Raw genomic sequence first — 23,326 nt, forward strand, 5'->3', positions numbered from 1 at the left:
CAAATATTTTTAGCTTTTTGCACTATTTCTTAATAATTAAAGTTATGGAGTATGTTTTTTGTATTCATCTCAAAATGTTCCTAAATAGTTTTAATTAAAAATTCGTTTTGAAGTTTATGGGTAGTGTGGCAAAAGCAATCATTAACATCACACGTTAGTGTCTCATCGTGTGAACATGTGAGTCCCCCTCTTTCTTATCTCACCACACAATTTTGACCATCCTATTTCCTTTTTGAATTCATATGATCAACTCTATGTATATGTTTTTTTTTTCCTTTGTGTTTACTTTGCATTTTCACAAACAAAGCAAAGAGAAGTTAAAATATGTTTTTGTGTTTTCGTGTGTTCTTCTTGGTCAAGTGTTCTTGTTTACCTACACAGACAAAATGCAGGAGGAACCTTTTCACTTACTTCGGTGTTTTACCGGAAATTTAGAAAACCTAAAATACCACCGAGGCAGCAACTTCGATATGTTAGTTTATTAATTTTACTCCCGGTTTACTCTATACTATAGCTTTGCTATTAACAAATACTATATAGTATATTTTACTCATTTTTATTAAATCAGTGTCTTCATGTCCATTGTCAGAAGAACTTACATTCATTTTAACACCGTTTCTATTGATCTAACGTAGTAGTTGAACCATCTTTTATATTTTAAGTCAATAGTCTCAGCCTATTCAAACTACGAATTTATATAATAAAAAATGATTAATGATACTAACTATAACATCTATTAAAAAAAGTCACAATATTTCAGATATTTATTTGCTACCCACATTTATGCGACTTGCATACGATTTCTGACTAGTTTATCTTGAATCCACATTTGTCTTTATGTAAGTCTCCAAAATTTTTGTTAACTTAGATATATAGAGATATTTTTTTAATGTGCACAAATAAATAAGACGATTAAAAACTGTTTTTGTTCCCAATTAGTAAAACTCTTTAGATGGATGGGTTAAGAAACATACTGAAATAACAACAGCACCAAAAAAAAAAAAAATTGAAGAAGAAGAGAAGGATTGAGGATCACAGGCCCATCAAAGGACAAGGAAGAGTCGAGGGGTCCAAATAGAGATTGGAACCAAGTTGGTTTAGGGTTTCAGAGAGAGGCCCAAATTAGATTTGAGTAGATCAGTCCATAGTAGTGACAGTGACTCCGACAAGACAACACATGAGTTACACAAGATCACCACGTCTCTACTCTAAGTCTATGCCGTACGTCAACGGCACCAACTCCTAAGTCCTAAATCACATATATTCAATCATTTCATTCAAAACTCCAAACAATTCACCGGAGCATGAGTTTTGAATTGGATTGGACCAATACTGTATCCAAACTAAAAGAATTTGTGAAAATCGGAATTTGTAGATGCAACCGAATTAACAAAGTAAATAGTAATACAAGTATACACGTACGATTACATGTGATTTTTGTGAAATTTTGGGTTATAAAAATAGAATGTACATACTATATAAAATTCTCTAAGTGTATTATTGTAACTTTTTTTTTATATAACATGAATTACGATATAGAAAAAGTTTAGAAATATAAAAGAGGTCGCAAAAGAAAAAGAAGTGGAATATAATTGATGCCAAGAATATATATATTCTTTTTATTCTTAACCCATACTTTTTCCCCATTATTGTGTTATAATATAGGTTTTGTATTTTTTTTGGTCAACCATTGTAATTTAGGTTTCTGCTACCAAAATAACACACAACCCAAAAAGCCCACCAAGGATGATGGTTGTTAGGCTTTTGTCTGTTTTATACTTTCCTTGGGCTATATCACACCTAATATGGATTCCTTTGTAATCCTTTTTCGTTTTTATTAATGAAAATGCTTTACCAAAAAATCTTACCTAATATTTCTCTTGGTAACTTGTTTAGTTGGTTATTCAGTTTCGACTTTCGAAATATATATTTTTGGTTATGTCACAACTTACACGTACGAGTACGATTCGTTTTATAGTATTTACAATCTTTGAATTGTACATGTCTCCCGACGTATTGAATTGACTCGTCTACGTATTTTGAAAAATAATAAATAAGAACTAGTAACTAGAAGACTTGCACAATTTTTAATAAGTGATTCTCAACTCAAAGTTGCCAACAATGAACGCAATTATTAATATTCGTCTAATCTTTTGATTCTATACTATAAAAAAAAGGGTACTCGAGGAACTCGTTACAAAAGAAAGAATCAATCAAATCATTGCCTTCCAACTACGGATATTGAGTTTGTTCACTCATTATATAGCACGTGAGATCGTCACTATCTCACGCATTTCTTTTCTTCTTTGAGTGGTAAACTCACTATCTCACGTATTACACAAAAATATATGGGTAGGAAATGCATGAACTATGAAGATTGGCTGAATCGGAAGATGTGTAGTCCAAGAAATATTGTACTAATCAAAATATTGATAGCCTTGTGATGCTCTATAAATCTGACATATGTTAGACGAAACTACTAGTATTTGAGGGGTCATTAAGGTGGGTCGTCCATAAGTGATTTGGCAAACTTTGTAAAACAATAGGCTAACATAAAATAAACTAATTAGGCCTTTGGGTAGCTAACCTGTAACAAGTGCCAACTTCGAGGTTACAATTCTCTCTTTTTTTTTTTAAATATATTTTGGCATGACTCTAGGACTCTTTTGGATCCTTCGATTAATATTTTTAGACGTAGCAAAAATGGCAGTACAAAGATAAGGTTGCTGTGTAAAGTCTTGATAGAATTTGGCAATATAGAGAGACATCGTCGTCTCGTCTTATTCTTTCTCCGGACTTTATCTCTTTCTAAGTTAGATTGATAGGGTTTGATATCAACAAGACGTTACAATATTCCTAAACCATTACTTACATAAACAACATATCTAGTACTATTATATTAGCCATGAGTTGAGTTAGCAAGATGGTGAAAGAAGATGACTCTTCCTTGGCAGCCAAACATCACATTAATCCCATTTAACAACAAAAAGAGAGAGAGAGATCAAAATAAGTAGAAAAAAAAAAAAAAGAAAAAAAGAAATCAATCAACAAGGCTCTTTGCTTTTCTCTTTTTGATTCTCTTCCACTTTTATGCTCTCTCATCTCTTGGTCTTTTTTCTTGTTGCTACTGCTAAAAAAGCATCTTCTTCTTCCTTTTTCCTTTTTTTCCATTCTTAACACTTTGCTTTTGCTTATTCAAGTTTCTTTTTTACTTATTTAGCTTTTGCTTCTGATTGTAACCAAACTCGCTTCTCTCCTTCTCCTTCTTACTCTTTGCGTGTGGTTTATCTTCCTCTATAGTAATCTCTCGCATTAATCCTATCTCATTTCTCAAACTTTTTGCTTAATTCAATCTCCTCCTCCTTCTCTGCTTTCTGGGTTTATTCGAGTCTCGAGTTCTGTGATTACTTGTTCTCTTTCCCGGGAAAATTATCACCCACATGAATCTGCTTCATTAACTAAACTTATAATCTTCACAAAGTTTCAAGCTTTCGTTTTGAAAATTCACAATTCATGGGGATCTGTCATGGTAAACCCATCGAGCAACAATCAAAAAGCCTCCCAGTTTCCGGCGAAACTGATGAAGCTCCGACGAATTCTCAGCCGGCGGCGAAATCCTCTGGCTTTCCGTTTTACAGCCCTAGCCCTGTTCCTAGCTTATTCAAATCCTCACCTTCCATATCATCAAGCGTGAGCTCAACGCCTCTTCGTATCTTCAAGAGACCTTTCCCTCCTCCTTCTCCTGCTAAGCACATACGAGCTTTTCTCGCGCGTCGTTACGGCTCTATCAAGCCTAACGAGGCCTCGATTCCTGAAGGTAAAGAATGTGAGATCGGTCTCGATAAGAGATTTGGGTTTTCGAAACAGTTTGCTTCACACTATGAGATTGATGGCGAGGTGGGTCGTGGACATTTTGGGTATACTTGCTCTGCTAAGGGTAAAAAAGGCAGCTTGAAAGGTCAAGAAGTTGCTGTTAAAGTTATTCCTAAATCTAAGGTTCGCTCTTTGAAACTCTCTGATAAGGTTTCACTTGCGTTGTTTCTGTTTTTGAAAATTCGTTTTAAGTATATATGACCATGATTCGAATTCTATTTTCATTGCCATATGTTTAAAATTATGCACTTTTTAAAATATATTTTGGTCAAATTATTGTCAGAGAAATATGATGAAGGACTCTGTTCTGGTTTGTCTATGTTAAACTGTGTGGAACTGCTTTAAAGGTTGGCGAATCATATATGATTAAGAGAACATGGTTAAGATCGAACGAAATTGATTCTCTTTTAGATTTACGCTATCTAAGTTGAGTCCATCAAATGGGATCCTGCCAATGGCCATTGTGTTTGAATTTTGAATGCTATCTGTCTAGATTATAATTGCAAAGGAATTGAGTCTTGATATTGTTTGTGTATCTGGTAGGAGCGTGAATAAAAATAAGTGTTTACAGATGATTTCAATAAGCCAACTATCTCCCTGAACTTGTGATTCGATTGTTTCATTGCTTAGTGTTAGATGTTCTTGACTGCAGATGACAACTGCAATTGCAATTGAGGATGTTAGTAGAGAAGTGAAGATATTGCGGGCGTTGACTGGTCACAAGAACCTAGTCCAGTTCTATGATGCGTTTGAAGATGATGAAAATGTTTACATTGTCATGGAGTAAGTGTAAATTTCTCAGTGAGATTTCCTAAGCTCATTTGATCATTTTCCAATACAAATACTTTAATCTCCTTTGACCAGATTATGCAAAGGTGGTGAGCTTTTGGACAAAATCCTTCAAAGGTTATTGCTAAAAACACATATCTCTGTATTTGAATGATTGTATCTACTGAATCGTGCTTTGACTGATTGAGCTTGGTGCAATTAGGGGTGGAAAATACTCAGAAGATGATGCTAAAAAAGTTATGGTTCAGATTCTCAGTGTTGTGGCTTACTGTCATCTGCAAGGTGTGGTTCACCGTGACCTTAAACCCGAGGTACTTTATATAATCCATGGTGGTGTTTTAATTTCCAGATTGCTCTCTCATTGTTTTTGTTTTTGTAAATTTTATTGGCTTTAGGTGACACTTCACTTTCTAGGCCCCATCACATCATCAGCAGTCTTTGTACACATAGAATGAGTTCCACTAACTTATGCAGAGTGATGCTGACAGTTATGTTTCTTTCTGTTTGTTTGTTTTCCTTGCACAGAACTTTCTGTTCACTACGAAAGATGAGACGTCTCCTCTAAAAGCAATTGATTTTGGTCTTTCTGATTACGTCAAGCCAGGTCAGAGATGTTAATCTTGACCCGCGATTTCTCCTATCGAACTCTTCTTGATGTTAAATGGAAAATTTGATGTTTTGTTTTTGCAATTCTGCAGACGAGAGGTTGAATGATATTGTAGGAAGTGCCTACTATGTGGCCCCGGAAGTTTTACACCGTACATATGGGACAGAAGCTGACATGTGGAGTATTGGAGTGATTGCTTATATTCTTCTCTGCGGCAGTCGGCCCTTTTGGGCCCGTACTGAATCCGGAATCTTTCGAGCCGTCCTAAAGGCAGAACCCAATTTTGAAGAAGCTCCTTGGCCGTCTTTATCACCTGACGCTGTAGATTTTGTGAAAAGATTGCTAAACAAAGATTACCGTAAAAGACTAACTGCGGCCCAGGCTTTGTGTAAGTATAATCATCTTGATCTCTATAACGGGTTAACAAAAAATTATCATGTTCTAAACTTCAGATATTATGAACATCTGAACAATCAACTGTCTTATTCCTCAGGTCACCCCTGGCTGGTTGGCTCGCATGAACTAAATATTCCATCTGATATGATCATATACAAGCTTGTAAAAGTGTACATTATGTCAACTTCCTTGAGAAAGTCAGCTTTAGCGGTGAGTTAAATTCCGCAGAAGCTGTTACACATTGATATTACTTACTTGGAAAATGTGATCGTTGTGGATCATTTTAATGGGTTTTCTTTCACGGTTTTAGGCTCTTGCCAAGACATTAACTGTACCGCAGTTAGCTTATCTGCGGGAGCAATTTACATTGTTGGGGCCAAGCAAGAATGGATATATCTCGATGCAGAATTACAAAACAGTGAGTTCTATTTCTATGATTCATCATCTACCACTTCCCTTCTCAATTAGGATTATCTGTGATTCTTGACTTTTTTCATACAAATCTCAGGCAATCCTGAAGAGCGCAACAGATGCTACGAAGGATTCACGAGTCTTAGATTTTGTTCATATGGTAAGAAACGAGGCTAATGATATGGTATACTGCTTTATCAATAAGTTTGGTGGTTTAACGTTCTAATCTCTTTTGGGATGCAGATAAGTTGTCTTCAATACAAGAAACTAGACTTTGAAGAGTTTTGTGCTTCAGCATTAAGCGTTTATCAGCTCGAAGCAATGGAAACATGGGAGCAACACGCAAGGCGTGCTTACGAGTTGTTTGAGAAGGACGGGAATAGACCCATCATGATTGAAGAACTTGCATCGGTATAAACTTTATCTTTTTTTTACTCTCACCTAGAGGCTAAAGAATTGTGATTAGAGAAATACTCATGAAGAGAAACTTGGGTATATACTAATTCATCTTGAACATATGTGTTTTAATCGCAGGAACTCGGACTTGGGCCATCAGTACCGGTGCATGTTGTTCTTCAGGATTGGATAAGACATTCGGATGGCAAACTTAGCTTCTTGGGCTTTGTCAGATTACTACATGGCGTGTCTTCTCGGACATTACAGAAAGCTTAGAGCAAAACCACATTGTTAGTTGAGAAAAGATGCAACTAGGTGTATTCTGGCTTCTTCTTTCTTCCATTTCTTGATAGTGTTTTTAGCTTCTTTTTTTTCTTGTTTCTCTAATCATGGGTAAGCATTTGAGTCAAAGATTCGATATTTGTGTCTGTGAGTGTCTCTGTGTGTGGTGGGAAGAAAAAAAAAGTCTACGAAAAAAAGGAATGTACAGAATCAGACATATCCATATTATCTCCTTAAATTCATTGATGTCTACCTCGGCTTCTCCTTCTACTATGCACGAACATAAATTCGATTGGAGTGATTGTTCCACAATAATCTTACCGAACGGTTCCTTCAGTTTATCTCGGTCAACGAAATCCCCGAGGAATGAGGTCAAGGTTCTCTAAGGAGGGGAGATTTGTTATAGGAAATATGAGGAGCTAAGTGACGTGGAAGTTTAATAGGATCTGATTGGTGGAGGTGTGAGTTGTGAGCTGGCAACTAATGATTGGTTGGAAATGAAGAGCTGAAGCTAAATAGAACTCAAGGTCGATTATGGAGAATAACCAGAAAATATCAATTTGTGTAATCTTCTTCTTCTTCGATTCTCTCTGTAAATTCTGGGTTTGATATTTCATTGTTGTTAGAGCTGTTTCTTCTTCTAAGCTCTATCACATGAGATTTGGATTCTCGTTTCATGAACGACGATTCAATTAATCGATTCAATTGTTCTTATCTGAGAAATTGTAGTTTCTCTGTAACAAAATATGAATTTGTGTATGTGTCTTGTAATGTGGATCTGTGCCGCTACACTTTACGTGTGGCGCAATCTTCTAATGGCCGCCGGAACAACAATTCGTCTTCGCCATGTATGGATCAAACCAATGATACGCCACGTGACTGTGTCTCACAGTGGAGGAGACACCCACGTGACCTTAACGTTGACCTTTAGATCTCTGATCTAATCTTAATCTCTACCTAACCGTCGCAAAGATTCTTTCTTACTTCTTCCTCTAATCTAACTGAAACAGTTTTAACTATAATGGCAACAATGAGCAAAACCCATAGGTCAAAAGCCACTCTGGGATCAAATAGACTTGTTCTGCTATGCATTGTCGCCGTCGCATTGCTCCTCCTTCTTTCTTCCCTGCTCTCCACTGGCGGATTGGTTTTACCATATCGGAAAAGCCTAATTGGTTATTTCTTGAGGTCTTCACGAAGCAAGAGACAGCACAGTTTGTCGGATAAGTACTTGTACTGGGGAAACAGAATCGACTGTCCTGGTAAGAACTGCGAGACCTGTGCCGGTTTGGGTCACCAAGAATCTAGTCTTAGATGTGCCCTTGAAGAAGCCATGTTTCTTAACAGGTAACTATGATTTCCTCCCATATTTTTTTAAATTTCTGAGTTTTCTGATGGAGTTCTTGAATTGACAACTAGTCTTCTTGGTCATGAGATGTTTAGTTGAGTAAAATTTGGGGTTTTGAAGGAACGCTGGGGCTGTTGAGATATGGTATCTGTAATTGTCAGCTTCTTATTGCAGAACTTTTGTAATGCCATCTCGGATGTGCATCAATCCAAGACATAACAAGAAAGGTCTACTTAATCGATCAGACAATGAAACTACAGAGGAAAGGTGATAAATTCTTTAGACTACTTTTAAACTTAATTTTTGTTTTGCTTCCCACTTTAACAAATGAGGTCCCTCTGTTTTGTATGTTATTAGTTGGGAAGTGAGCTCTTGTGCAATGGAATCATTGTATGATATTGACCTCATCTCTGAGAAGATACCAGTGATCTTGGAGGACTCGGAAACGTGGCACATTGTGCTATCGACCAGTATGAAATTGGGAGAACGAGGGGTTGCGCATGTGTATGGAGCCAATAGGCATGAGCTAAATGACTCTAGCCAGTTTACAAATCTTTTGCTCATCAACCGAACCGCAAGTCCCTTGGCATGGTAAGCACATTGCTGAGTATCCAGTTGATTAGCAAGTTTCTTTTCACAAGCATCATTTTCTTATATTGTTTGTGGTAGTCATCATCATACTCTAGCTTGATCAGATCATATATCTATCTTCATTGTAGGTTTGTTGAGTGCAAGGATCGAGGTAACCGTAGCGACGTCATGCTACCTTATACATTTCTCCCGAATATGGCAGCATCAAGATTGAGAGATGCTGCAGAAAAGGTGAATGAATTTTACATAACTTAGCAATCTTGATTTTAAATTGAAAGGGAGTTTTGCTCTCTTGTCCCAAAAAAAAAGATGGCTAGGTTCTGTTGAATCCTTATAGCTTGTTCATAAACCAGTTTTGGTTGAACAGATAAAAGTACAACTTGGTGATTACGATGCAATCCATGTCCGTCGGGGTGACAAACTGAAAACACGAAAAGATAGGTTTCGCGTTGAAAGAACTCAGTTTCCACACTTAGACAGAGACACACGCCCAGAGTTTATCCTTGGCAGAATACAGAAGCAGATCCCAGCAGGGCGGACTCTTTTTATCGGTTCTAATGAGAGAACCGCTGGATTCTTTTCGCCTCTCGCTATCAGGTAATATTTCAAGGTCCACATTCAAGTTTATAGGTTTATAATAGATGTCCTTGTAAGATGCTTTTTTGATACACTGCAGGTACAAAGTGGCTTATTCATCGAATTTCAGCGAGATTTTGGATCCGATAGTCAAGAACAACTATCAGTTATTCATGGTGGAGAGGCTGATAATGATGGGTGCAAAGACATTCTTCAAAACATTTAGAGAGTACGAAACGGATCTCACTTTAACAGATGATCCGAAAAAGAACAAGAACTGGGAAATACCAGTTTACAGTATGGAAGGAAGCAAAGCAGTAGCAAGCTAAACCATCTATTGTCTCACTAGCAAAGACTAGACAACGATTCAGAGAAAAGTCTCATCATTTTCCAATTAATTGTCTTGTCTGAAGATGATTCTATTGCGGTACTAAGAAAAGATCTGTATCTGGAACCAGAGACTAAACAGTTACTAGAGCATTTTTCTTGCTACTTGGTTGTTTCATTTTTGTGTATATCAATGTGTTTATTTTTTCATTTGCATCCAAATTAGACTTTTGAGTTGCACAGTATGGTCAACCGTCTTTTAAGCAAGTCTTCTGCTTAAACTATATCACACAATCCAGTGTAAGTGTAATTTCTTTTTTTTTTTTTCTAAGTAGAATAGGTTTGTGAAAGGTTAAATGGATCAGTAGATGTTAATCCCTAAAGGTTTAGTCAGATAAGAATCAAGCTCCATGTTTTTTTCTTTGAAGTCTGCACTTACATAATAAACATTGCCTACGCACTTTGTTCTAAAACTACCACGGTAACTAAAAGAGGCAAAAAGTAAACCTAGAAGAAAGAAAAAGAGGATGTAAATCAGATCATCCGCTGGACATATTAGCTAAGGCAAGGTCATTCCTGTTTTTAGATCGCAGCAGAAAAATACCTCTTGTCTTGTGCAATGTCTTCATCCAAATCAACAATGTTTCTGACACTTCCTAGTAAAGGGTTTAGTGGGAATGCGCTTCAAGAAGGATGTTGGTGGCAGCATTGACATCATTTCTGGAGTGTACAAGAGCCTGTCTCGCTGCATTCTGGTCAAATCCCATAGATACCAAAGTTGCTATGGCTTCCTCAGATGGCTCTGTAGTTGCAGGCATTGGAGCTCGATAAGCTCTCTGAAAAACGGAAACATCACATGTCAGTAAATGAAGATGGGTTATTTAAATTGTAATACGAGTTTGGCTAAGGTTGCAACGAAAAGATGCTGCAATGACTTGCCACTGCTTGGCGACCTAAGTTGGGTGATGTCCTTCTTGGTGGTTGAGAATGGCTGCTCAAGGAGGGCAAAGAAAACCGGAAAAATAACGAAGCCATGAACTGGGGGAACTGTCATGTATTTTAGACAAAAAGTAGTGTTACTACAGCAGACAAAAACCCACATTTGAGGAGATGAATGATGTTATTTTTTAACGCAAAAGGTTTGGAAGATTATAACCTTTGCCTTGCGAATACCAAAGATGTTCAACCGATACAAGCAACCAGCAACTATTCCGCAAATTCCAGTAAACATGGATCTTTTCCAAGATGATAGAAAAAGCTACAATTATTGAAACCAAGCAATTTATCAATTAAAGAAAAAGGAATCTAAAGTACAACAAAATTCATAAACATAGGGTATAGTTTACCTGGACACCTGCAAGATATATGAATGATTTATCAGAGAAGTGGACGCCAAATACACCAAACCTCTTTGTTACTGGAATGTCCAAGAAGAAGGGTACAAAAGAAGCAAAGATGACGGCGTATGGTCCAGATGTCAGTAGGTTTGCAGTAGGATCTACAAAAGAAACAACAGTTTGTTACATAAATATACCCACGACCAATAAATGTAAAATGTGTGTTACAGAAATCATAAAAGGTCATATCACAAACGCTGATTAAGATTGCACAAAAACCATTTCTTGATAATTTAAATGATGGACCAAGGGAAATCTTTGTAAGATCTATCAACATCATGAGTGAAGAAAAATTCATCACAATATCCTAATCTTCACTGTACAGGTTTTCTTAGTGTTTGGTGAGACTAGTAGGAAGGTTAATTTAAGCCAACTAATAACTATGATCCCTTATGGTTTTCTGCATCAGCGCTGCCCCAATTTCATATCCTAAAGGGCGAGTACTGACGAAAACAATGTAGATTTTGATGAGATTACCTTTAAACAGTGATAACAAAATGGTCTCTAGTATTAGCGATACAGCCCCAGAGAATAAGATGAAAACCTGCAGAAAGTGCACAAGTTAACCCATGGAATTCAATCTTAAAGGCTTTTATCTTTCTAGTTACCAGGATAATGGACAGAAAAGAGATGAAGACAAAGTTGAGCTGGACTATCCCTTACCGAATACTTATTTGAACCAATCTGTCTCTCAAAGACTCGGAAGAAGTAGAGCAAATACAGGCCGGAAAACAACTCTGGTGAGGAAGAGAAGGCAAAGTTCGATATGATTAATTTCCTAATCCGAAACTTCTCAAATATATCCTGCAATGAGATTGAGAGAAGCTTATAAAGATACGATTGAGTGCATTTGAGGCATCGGAACTTTTTACTAATTCTACGAAATACATAAACAAAAAGACTTTGAAACAATCAAATATATTTCCAGGAGCAAGGCTACTCTACTATTAAACATCTCGAGCCTAAAATTCTGCTTAACCAATCCATGACGAATCTAAGTAAAAACTGGATCAATAGTGCTGCTTATGCTTAGTGTAGCTACAGTAAGAACCTAAGCATAATCCGGTAGTATTTTCTAGTGCCAATGGTGGCAATCAGAGCACAATAAGACAAAAGCAAAAACAATAGGTAACAAAAGCCTAAAACTTGTGAAATAAGAGCCAGAATCCGATATCATAGTTATTCTGTAAAACCCACAAGTGCTTCAAATCGAATGAAGAGATGAAAGACACAGTACCTGGTAAGACAAGCCGAGCTTGGAAGAACCGCTCCTGATCCCGAAGAACACAGTGAAAAGGGCGCTCGCAATAACGAAGGCTTTCGTGACCGGAGCATTATCTGCAAGTTCCGTAATTTCAAACATTAATCGAAAACCCAGAAATGAGAGAAGCAAAACAAATCGACAGAAGCTGATCGAGCGAAAGATAAATGGGTAAACGTACTGAAACCAGAGGGACCTCCGTTCATCTTTTAATCGGATGAACGCGAAAAAGTGACAAAAATCAATCAATCTGGGATTGTGAGATCGGAGAGGTGACGGGAGCTTCAGTTTCTCCTCAAGTCGTCTCCGATGAAATTTCTACAAAGGATGTTTCCTAGAATTTTCAGTACCTCTCGAATTCAAACAAACTACTCTAAAAGAAAAAAAAAAGAAAAATCAGCAAAAACAGAACAATCCAGAATCTTTCATTATTAGCATATGCTTTAAATAAATAAACTAAAGATTTTTGCAAATAAAGATCACATATTTTCATTTTCTTACTGTACTACCCCTTAATTTCAAGTCTAACACTATAAACCAAAATTTTCTTCTATTCCCAAGTCCTACTAACATTATGGCCTCGATTGGTAACCATGATTTAGGAAAAAAATGAAAAGGAATGTGACATTCCTCTTCATTCCTCAATTTTTTTACCATTTACAAGGAATCATTTTTCCACATCATTCCTCTACATTCCTCACAAAATGAGGAACAATAGAACAAAAATGTTCCTCCCCAAAATTGATGAGGAACAAATGGAACAAAAAAAGAACAAATATTAAAATTCGTTTTTATTTTAAAATAAATAAAAAATTATTTATTAATAATATTTTAATCTCATAATATAATATTTTCATATTTTTATCATGTATTGACATTAAAAAATATTTTTGATATGAATTTCATGTTAAAAAATCTTACTATACATTGTTTAAAATTTGTATGGATAGTAAAACATATTTAAGAGATGTTTATATCATAAATAACAAATAAAAATTACTATAATCTATAATAGGTTAATATAAATTATTAATTTTTAACATTAAATATTTAAATTCATTCAAAAATATATTTTAAAATTAGTGTCAAATTCATTATATATAAATTATATCTAGTATTATTATTAAAGTTGATTTATTTAATCAAATATATTATAAAAGATAGTGTTATTGTTTGGTTACCATTTATTATTTTGTTCTTCTCTACATGTTTTCCTTTCATTCCTCTAAAGTTGTTTATTCCGTTGCGTATTGTTTTTTTTGTTCTTTTTCCTTTTGTTCCTCAAATGGTTACCAGTAGAAACCTATAACATACGCATCAATGCGTCATATTATTCGCAATTTCGCATGTAGATCCCTTAAGCAAGAAACTGCATCAGTGTCTTGTGAAACAAATTTGCTATTTACACAAATAAGTCAATCGTATTCCTTTTTTTTGGTATTGTTTACATTTTACAGTCAACGACAGAAGAAATAGAAAATCATATCATCCCCTCACCTACACTAATCAATGAGTTGTTTTGCTAAGTTTGAAGCAAAATTCTCACAAAAATAATAAACATGAGACTATTCCAAGGCTTGTGATGGCCACATTCGCTTCCACGTAGAAACCTCTTCCTCCGTACCCAATTTCTTCACTCCGCCGTAGAAACCATTGTCTTCGTTTCCCGTCTCACGGTGGTCCTTTCTATTTATCACCGTCCTACTCCACGGCGACTCCGGTCTGAATTGTCTGAACTCCATCACCACATTCTCTGCCAAAACACACACACGCAAATTAATTTCCTTTTGTTCTTCTTCAATAGTTTACAAAATCGAAAAGACAGATCAAAGTTGTTTATTATTTACCGGCTGTATGGCAACGGCAATTCTCTTCTCCGTCGCAGTTTTGCAGATGACCTACGATTCCAAACCACCAACCTACGCCGGAAAATTGGAGTAAACCACCAAAAAAAATCAGACGAAATTGATATGATTTTAGAACCAAATTGAACAATTTGTTGGGGAAACAAACCATAAGGGAACTCTTTGGTTCTTCGCCATTGGATCTCGAAATGGTCACCGGGTCGAAGTCCGTGCAAACAATCCGACACGTGGAGTTCACGTGACTTTGTGTCCACTTGAGACGGTCTCAGCCTCTGCCACGTCACCTTTTCCTCCGCCGCACGCCGGCCATGCGCCGAGTATCTGAGCATAGAGAGATCAATACACTAAACTTAGTTAAAAAAAACCTCAGAAAAATCACATTTTGCGAGAATCTCAGGGATGCTGTTGATAAAAATCCTTACTTTGCTTGAAATGTATCAGTCTTGAAATCGTATCTGATCTTCGCATCGTAACAAGACATCATGAATCCAACATGTCCGTGCTGCAACCAAACAAAAGCAAAGATCAATACACCCGTAATCGATTTCCAAATTTAGCAATCAAAAGAAGCAATTTTTCTCCGATTCAGTGAAATGGGTAACACTATATATTACCTCGCGATTGTAGACCTGAGCAGGGAACCAAAACTTGCCATTCTCAAGATTCGAGTACCAATACATTACAGAATCAATAGGTGCGAAATATGATGATGCTGAACCTCTCTTGTCAAAGCCGTGGTTTGAACTTAACCATGAAAAAGGTCTAAGACTCGCTACAAACCTCGAACTCCAATTTGGTTTACTACTGCTTTGGTTCGAACTTCTGAGACACCTCATTATCGTTGCGACATGAGATTTCCACTCTTGTGTCGCTGCATCACCCATCAATCTTCCCCATTTTGTTTCCATATGCTTCTGCCATAGATGATCGCTGACACATTTGTCTCTGAGCTCCGAGCAAACACAAGTCATAGCACAGAGCTCAGATGGAGAGAGCTTCTCTAAGATGCAGTCTAAAGTTAAGGCAGGCAAATCAAGAAGAGACATTTTGTTTTCATCTTCTGGATTCTTCTTCTTCTTCTTCGTTTCTCTTCTCCATAGTAATGTTCTTAACCAGTTACGGTCGATAATGCTTCTTGCAAGCCAAGAGACTATGAGTAAGAGTAGCACACAAATCGTGTTGGAGAAACAAAACGAAAAGAAAGTGAGGTTCTTTGTCTCCATTGAGAGCAATAAACGAGGGAGAATCTATGAGAACAGAGAGAGAACAGAGTGAGATTAGAAGCTAGAGAAAGAGAGTTTACTGTTTACGACAAAACAAAAGAAGTTTTTGCCTGCCACTCACACACGCAATTCAAGAGGAGTTGTCGCATGTAGTAGTCATGCTTTGTGTGTTTGTCCGTGTATATATTTTCCAAGTAGTAGTATTAAGGCAACGGAAGCTTGAAGTTGTGGCCACTATTAGCAGAGAGACATTTAAAAAAAGAAAACACTATAGAGACATCGAGTTGTGAACAATAATGAGTTGAAGGGTTTGTAAAGATTCGTTGTGAGGCTATTAAATTTCAAGAAGTGCAACATTAAATTGGGTGAGCAATAAATACAGTTATGGGTAGGTGGAGCAGAACCAATGCTATTTTGTTAGATCAATAAGCCTTCGGAGACAATACCATGAGAAGATTATAGTGATAGTGACCTTGTAGAGTTTAGTGTCGTGCGTGACAGCTGGCTCCCGCTGCACCGATTTTTATAGGTCGACCCAATTCCAATCTTAAAGTTACTCAAAACCAACAAAAACTAATTTCCCTTTTGAGGCCAATATGTGTTGAAACAGTAAACACCTTCCCAACTACTTTTTATTTGCTTTGTCCGTAGCCTAACTCAACCAAACTTTCCAACTACTTTGTACTAACATTTTAAAGATTATGGGAACAATTAGTTGGTTTATGGATCTATCTACATAAACATAATCTTAAAAAGTCTTAAAAGCCGAAATCTCACGAAACCAATAGTCCAACACCGACTTGGTCAACTCCTTTTTGGTAACTCAACTAAAGCGACGTGGACTATACATATTACATACAACAGTTGTAGTTGATAAGGTTTGGAGTAAAATCACTCAAGTCTTCTAATACCCAAAACATTCGATGCCGTGAAATTATTTAATTAGGAACTCTTACAATTTAAACTCAGTTACTAACTAACTAGCTGATGTGTCATTGTTGATGAACTCCTTTCTTTGCTTCCCCTACAAACAGCTTATTAAACAGCATCATGGAAGGAACATTGCTTTGACCCAGGAAAAGTAATTAAAAAAAAAAAAAAAAAAATTGGCTATATTCAAGCACTGGACATCGCTTTTGGAGTTGGATCCAGTGGGCTTCTCTTATTTGTCTTTTAAAAAATATAAGACTTGGAGAATCGTTTATGAAGAAAGTTGTCTAGTCTAAAACAATTGTAAGTGTTGCTTTTAGAATTTAGAATATGGTCCAATGGGCTTATTTTTTTATGTGAGAATATAAAATTCAATCAGCAAGCATATAAATTGGATGTAATGTTTTTAGATTTATAAATTAGGTAATGAAAGAAAACAATATAAAAATTAGTTAATAAAGCCAATTAAATTAGTTAGAAAAAAATCATATTATTAAATTGAAAATGAATGACATTTTCGTAAGTGTCGGAAAAATATATTTTTGTATTTCAAATAACTTTATCTTTTTTTTTCTTTTTCTTGAATCTCTCTGTAACCTTTTTTTTTTTTTAACTTCACATATATATGTATAAGAAATGTATAAATACTACTATAACAAAGAAAAAAAAGGTATTGATACTTAATATTTGTGAAATCATGATATAACATCCAGATATATATTCAAGTACGTATCGTGTGCTCAACGAGAAATAACAAAGAAAACACATGAAGTGGTTGGAGGATATGTGTAATGAATATATCTTCGTGGACAAAATATTACTTTGATAGATTGTCTCGGAAGAAGTCGTTTGGATCCGTTTACTTTCAAAGTCAACACACGTACGTACGTGCTTTCCGGATAATGCAACCACGGTCCACGAATTACGTTTTTTTTTTCTTTTTGGTGTCCAACAAGGTTTATTTTTGGTCGTTAGTGTCCAAACTTTTTTAAAAATCACCAATTTCTTCGGTTATGGAATTATTGCAGTTTCTGTAGTTAAGGCCAAAACTAATTAATTCATCGCCCATCAACTTAATCGGTCATTAGCCACAACTCATCATCAGCTACAGAGATGGATGGGTAAGGAAGGTATGGCCGACAAATTTCAAAACATCTAGGTTCAACTTCTAATCTTCTATTATGGTTATGGAGAAAATATGACACGTAAATATAAGATGTGATAGTTCTAAAATTCTAATAGAAAATATAGTTTTTGCATTTGTGAAAATAGTGTTTTGAATTTCCTCTAAAATTATAATATGCCTCTTTTTTTTCCTTTCTCTTAATGAAATGGGACCGAAGAATTCGATGCAGACTCGTACGTCTCTATTGGAAGGATGATATTTTATATTTGTTAATTGGGAAAAAATGATAACCTCACGCAATATACGAGATTTTTTTCTTTCAACTTTGATCATGAAGATCGAGAGCCAAGTGGCCCAAGTCGTACGTACACCTGGAACTATATTAACGTATTTGAATTTGTCATGAAAATTTTGAAAAGACTCTCTATCTACGTACACGTGACTTGACTTATTTGAAGACCTAATAACATATATTATATATATGGTTAAAGTCAGAAAAAAATACTTAAAATTATGTCGGAGCTTATGATAACTTTCTTTTGATTAGTTAGACATAATCCACTGTAAAATACGAGAACTAATTAAACCTCTGAACTCTTTGGAAATGAAGTGTAGGTAGTATTGATCAAAACGAAAGTAAAATTGGGAGGGGGCAATTAGAGAGGTCCCTCACTAAAATAATAATGCATAGAAGCGATTTCAAGAGACCTTTGTAATTAGGACAGACCACAGCACATACCGCTGTGTTTGCTCTTGATACCCCCTCTCCCCCTTCCCACTTGTCCTCATGGACCCCTTTTGCCTTCATTCCTATCAATTATTTTCCAATTATTAGTTCTTTTTTCTTTCTTTCTTTTTTAAGTTTTCTACTCATACAATACATTACTTTTCGGGATCAATATTGACATTATGTTGTTTTTTAAAAAAAAAATGTTTAAATAGTAGTAAATATATGCTAATAAATTTCAACCAAATAACACCTTTTTGTTTGTTGGAGTCGACGAAGATAATGTTCGCCACAAAATGTAACTAAAATCGGTATAATAAGGGTGTTTAAAAAGATGATATTAACTTAAAAAAATTTCACCTAGAGATATCCAACACCTATTTTGATTTTCCTTTGAAGCTAAAAATCACCAGTTAGGTCTATATTGCGTGCTCAACAAATGAGTTGACTCTTTAAACATGGAAACAAACAAATGAGTTGACTCTAATTGAACGACCAGACCTTTTCATACGCATATATGACATACTCTGTATTATTTACGGTATGGCTAGTTTTTTCGTTGTTGTGGACAAAGTAAGTGCTTGTTTTGGCTAATTTAATTGTTTGGGATCAAATTTGTGTTAATAATTCAATATGGTTACGTATCAAATTCTAATGGATCCTTCAATGGCTCCCGCGAAGGTTAGTTAAAATTTGTTTTTTTTGCTTTTGCTTTTTTTTTTTTTTTTTGTCATACAGTTATAAGGTGGTGAGAACATTATCGTCGGGACAAAGTGACGTCATGGCGTCTATACGTCTGCCTCAGCGATCTTGACGTGGCCTTCTCTCAGATCCCCTGATGGCCTTTTATTTAGCCGACGGCGGCTTTCACTTTAACTTATTCTCTCCTTCATTTCCCTCGTCCCTCACCCATTGTTTTTTGGCGCGTGACAATCACGTCCGTGACTCCTTCAGAAGAACAACTTTAGCTGAATCATTTCCATCTGAAACAAACAATATTGGTCTATAAAACATTTTATAATGTCCAAAAATTCGTTGCATACTAACTTACTATGTTAATTTTAACTGTTTTAAACCATTTAGAAGGTCCAAAATATTGAGTGATTAAAAGTTGATTACCATTGAAACGTCCTAATAACAGTTTATAAATTTAGACATATAGCATAAGGGTATTTAATTACATCTTAACATACGATATACTTAAGACGAAAAATTGATCACTACGTCAGTCTCCGGACTACATATTTTACTTTTTCTTTGGTCCAAATTAGTCCAACAAAATTCAATCAAAAAGGTAAAAATTACTCTCTTTGTATTATTATATATTTTCGTAAGACATATATAAAATCACACTTGTTAAGTTTATGGAGAAACCATAGGGTGAAGAAAAGATGAGCAAGTAATATGTAACACGCACACACGCGCCGTCGGCTATGATAGCAGATGAGGACTCAATGACCATTTAATTTGTTTTTGTTTGCTTCTCTTCTCTCTTCCCCTACCTTCGCTGTAATTTCCACTCTCCTTCCTTCCTCTATAGTAAAAAAAAAATAACAAAGTTTTATTGTATATATATTTTAAAACTGGGGCTTAAACAAAGACAGACCTCATCACACACCTCTAAAACTATATTGTTTCTCTCTTACAAAGAAGATGGATCAGTCATCATCGACGTTGCTCATAAACCAGAGAAAGTCATCATCGTCGAAGCAAAAGAGGAAGTCAACGACGACCACGACTACGAACAAACACATCAAAGTCCGTTACATATCGAATCCTATGAGAGTCGAGACTTGCCCTTCTAAGTTCAGAGAGCTCGTCCAAGAACTCACCGGTCAAGACGCCGCTGATCTACCACCGGAGTCCCCCGCCACTTTCCCCGCCGCAGATCTCCACCGTCCTTGTGAGTCCTCGGGGATGAACTCTGAGCCGTTGGATGATGGAGGGATCCGCGAGTACTATTCACCCATGGATGATGAAGTGTTTAATGCTCCTCATCAGATGTCGTCGTCGGCAAGTCTTTCTGGATTTTTCTCGTCTGGTTTTTACAATGTGAATGCTTTAGAAAGCATTGGTTCTCTCTGATTCCAAATTACAATTCTTATTATATATCTAAGTTTCCACACTGAAGAAGCAAATCATCTATACCTAGTTTTAGGGTTTTCATCGAAACATATATATATATACCGCTAGCTTGGTGAATTATTTGCGTTTGTGAGTAGATATGTATAGCAAACCGTGGTCAGTCCAAGCGAGAAATATTTTATTTGTTTGTTTTTTTTAAATATATATAATCAAACCTTATGAGAAATCTTTTATTTGTTTGTTTCTACTTTCTATATATATCTAATCAAACTTTATGCGAGGTTTGGTGGTAATAATTTTTGTGATCTGATGATCTCCAAATGTATAGATCACATATGGAAACAAATAATAAAACTGTATAGAGAGCTTTTATGTTATCACGGACTTTAGTAGAACATTTGGATAGATGTATGATGTTATCCCTTTTGAATTTTTTTCGATGACCCCATTCTCTGTATAATAGAGCTACGCAATAATACATTTATTTTCTGTATTTTTCTTAGAATGATTTAAGAGTTTTGTTATTTTCTTAATATTTAATAAATCACATTATTATACGGAACTACGAACTTATCTACTACTTCATAAGTTTCAAAAGTTCAAACCAAAAGAAATTTTTATTTTTTAAGTTGATTAATATTTGTTTCTATTATATTTCGTATACCAAAAAAAAAAAAAACAGCGAGCATTTGTATTTTGGTTGTAATTAAATGTGAACCTTAGACAAAAATACATCATATCATCATGATTGATTGTGTAAAACACTAAATATTTACATTTACATATTGAGTATTATACCTTAAGAGTTTATATATTAATTAATATAGCATTTGTAAATAGTAAATATAATTACACAAAGGCAAAGATTATATTTTATCACTATGCATGTTTTGTATTTCGCATTTGCCCATCTACAAACAATATTTGATGGGAAACTAATACGATCATCTGATACGCACAACATTAAATCGAAACAACACCTTGAGTTTTAACTACGTAGGGATTTTAATGGTAGTTGACTATTGTGATCATGCCCTTAAATTGCAAAATTATATTCAATGTACGTTCCACAAGTTTTACGAGTTTCTCTAGATATATATGATTTGTGTGGCTATGGTTCGATATAAAGACAGAAAAATCCCAACGATTTATGAGATAGATATCTACTTTGCATTCAAAATAATACTTCTAAATCTAATCAAAAATGATTTAACATCAGCTTGTAACAATCTTATCGTTTGAGTTTTTGACCAAAAATATGACCTATGTTTTGACGCTTGTTTCGCACGGCCAATAGACCGATTTCAAAATTGTCAACCAGAACTGACACATATTAGTATTATAATTTATTTTCTGTATGTTTACTTGTCACCGTCGATCTATATGTCATATTAATTGATGGTTAAGAAATCTAATTTTGTAATCGAATTGATATGTACCTTATAGTCAATAAAGGTATATGGACCAACCAATTCCATATCGAAAACTAACATGAATCTAACGTTTTCCAAATTCTTGTTCTACATGTCTCATTACAGTAGTTCGTAAAGGAGATCATCCACATACCTCTATACATACTTGTTTTCTGTCAAATAATCTTAAATATTGAATAGTTAGTCTGGTGTCAATATGTTTTTTTTATTGTCAATAAATATTACAGATTAGTTCAAATAAGTCAATTACGAAGAACATTGGTGAATATTGATTCTTTATTTTTTTTAATGACACATGAAAGACATTTGAATCTCCAATGTCATCCTTCCCTAATTCTTTTTTCATTAAGGCTATCCAATCCTAAATGAAATATTTGTAAACACATTCTAATTTCTGTGCAAACACTTATAGGAAGATTATTTTCAAAGTGTTATCATTTGATTGCAAATTATTTCTTAATACTGTTTGTCTCTTATAAGTTATAAGAGAAGAAAAAAGAAGGTGACCAAAGAGAAGAAAAAAGAAAAAACCAATATTTTTGTTTACTCTCTAGAAAGCTAAATGATTTGTGACAAATTAAGTGAGCATTAAAACACTTTTAGCAGGACCGACAAACCTTAAGTCACGTAACTTCCCCTTCCACTTTGTCGTGTCGGTGATGACGAGACGGGGGATATTTGGGTATAGCCTAAATCAAATCACTAAATAATACTACAATATGCATAGTTCAATAGGGTTTGCTTCTGTTTTTGATAGTTTTAATTCATTTTCACCGACTTTTTTTCTTTTCATCAGATCTTTATTTTCTTCATGTTTAACAACTACGAAATTGTATTTTCTTTCTAAGTGATGTCATAATTATGATTTACCAATAGTTATCAAAAAAAAAAAAAGAGAGCAATGGTCACCCTGTAGCATTTTATCGCAAAAGACATTTCCGTTTACTTTCATCAAGATAGTCATGAGTACTCATGAACAGCAATAATAAGAAAGATGACTATATCGTCTTGATAGGTTAGAGAAAAGATAAGTTATGACTTATGAATCTTATGATAATGTGGAACAAATTACCATTAAGTTCATAAATAAATAGTTTAATATTACAGAATATTAGTTTAATATTACAGAATATTCGACATATTATTATTAACTATATTTACTTTTTTTAACGCTTTGAGATTTTATTAATCAAATAAAAACGATTACAAAGAAAATAAAAGCAGAAACATGAAGAAAGAAGAAAAATAAGAGTAAAAATAAGAACTATATTTACTTTATATAAATAATATATTTAAAAATATTAAATTACTTGAAAATGAGACGGACCACAAATTATAATAAACCTTTGTATCTCTGTTTTTGTGGATTGACCGTAAGAAGTGTTAGAGACAAAACAACATAGTTTAAAAACTTTGTTTATATAAGGAGAATTTGATGTGAAGGTGAGATTAGGGAACAGCTAGGAAAACTTTGGTTTAAGATTATAAGTATATGTTTGATATCTTGTGGTACCACAAACCGGTGATGAAACGACTCAGAGAAACGGAGAAGTACTGTATATTCTTTGTCTCTTTAATTTTGTTTCAAATAATTGTGAATTAATTATCGCCATATATGTAAAACTCACTGATCTGATGGCCATATATGTAGCTATGCTTCTTCCGGAGTTAACTAGAAATATT

General features: G+C 34.9%; 5 protein-coding genes across 6 annotated transcripts; 3 read left to right on the plus strand and 2 right to left on the minus strand.

Moving 5' to 3' along the window:
- Positions 1-3,129: 3,129 nt before the first annotated feature.
- Positions 3,130-7,008, plus strand: LOC17890057 (CDPK-related kinase 1). The gene is made up of 11 exons (XM_006293839.2): positions 3,130-3,996; positions 4,526-4,656; positions 4,738-4,779; positions 4,865-4,973; positions 5,188-5,266; positions 5,361-5,657; positions 5,763-5,875; positions 5,976-6,083; positions 6,174-6,236; positions 6,320-6,487; positions 6,611-7,008. Exons 1-11 carry the CDS (start codon positions 3,514-3,516, stop codon positions 6,746-6,748), a joined length of 1,731 nt encoding a protein of 576 aa, XP_006293901.1. The 5' UTR covers positions 3,130-3,513; the 3' UTR covers positions 6,749-7,008.
- A 119-nt stretch (positions 7,009-7,127) lies between these two features.
- Positions 7,128-9,863, plus strand: LOC17887585. Of its 2 annotated transcripts, XM_023785231.1 has the most exons (6): positions 7,656-8,101; positions 8,277-8,369; positions 8,460-8,693; positions 8,822-8,924; positions 9,061-9,290; positions 9,370-9,863. In XM_023785231.1, the coding sequence occupies exons 1-6, from the start codon at positions 7,776-7,778 to the stop codon at positions 9,596-9,598; spliced, it is 1,215 nt and encodes a 404-aa protein (XP_023640999.1). In that variant the 5' UTR covers positions 7,656-7,775; the 3' UTR covers positions 9,599-9,863. The 2 variants fall into 2 exon arrangements, with proteins under 2 accessions (XP_023641000.1, XP_023640999.1); XM_023785232.1 differs by lacking the exon at positions 9,370-9,863 and having other exon boundaries at positions 7,128-8,101; positions 9,047-9,135.
- Positions 9,864-9,946: 83 nt separating this feature from the next.
- LOC17889022 (rhomboid-like protein 18) lies at positions 9,947-12,666 on the minus strand. Its single transcript, XM_006294670.2, has 8 exons — positions 12,436-12,666; positions 12,231-12,331; positions 11,657-11,797; positions 11,471-11,537; positions 10,943-11,094; positions 10,753-10,854; positions 10,536-10,643; positions 9,947-10,432 (listed from the first exon to the last, which is right to left on the minus strand). The coding sequence occupies exons 1-8, from the start codon at positions 12,458-12,460 to the stop codon at positions 10,265-10,267; spliced, it is 864 nt and encodes a 287-aa protein (XP_006294732.1). The 5' UTR covers positions 12,461-12,666; the 3' UTR covers positions 9,947-10,264.
- A 989-nt stretch (positions 12,667-13,655) lies between these two features.
- On the minus strand, positions 13,656-15,644 carry LOC17888108 (F-box protein At2g41170). The gene is made up of 5 exons (XM_006294378.2): positions 14,734-15,644; positions 14,542-14,621; positions 14,268-14,440; positions 14,102-14,173; positions 13,656-14,007 (listed from the first exon to the last, which is right to left on the minus strand). Exons 1-5 carry the CDS (start codon positions 15,340-15,342, stop codon positions 13,820-13,822), a joined length of 1,122 nt encoding a protein of 373 aa, XP_006294440.1. The 5' UTR covers positions 15,343-15,644; the 3' UTR covers positions 13,656-13,819.
- Positions 15,645-19,647: 4,003 nt separating this feature from the next.
- On the plus strand, positions 19,648-20,436 carry LOC17889793 (sigma factor binding protein 2, chloroplastic). Its single transcript, XM_006295133.2, has one exon. The coding sequence runs from the start codon at positions 19,779-19,781 to the stop codon at positions 20,208-20,210; it is 432 nt and encodes a 143-aa protein (XP_006295195.1). The 5' UTR covers positions 19,648-19,778; the 3' UTR covers positions 20,211-20,436.
- Positions 20,437-23,326: the final 2,890 nt, after the last annotated feature.

The sequence above is a fragment of the Capsella rubella genome, unplaced genomic scaffold (genome assembly GCF_000375325.1).
Source record: "Capsella rubella cultivar Monte Gargano unplaced genomic scaffold, Caprub1_0 scaffold_4, whole genome shotgun sequence".
Classification (NCBI taxonomy): Eukaryota; Viridiplantae; Streptophyta; class Magnoliopsida; order Brassicales; family Brassicaceae; genus Capsella; species Capsella rubella.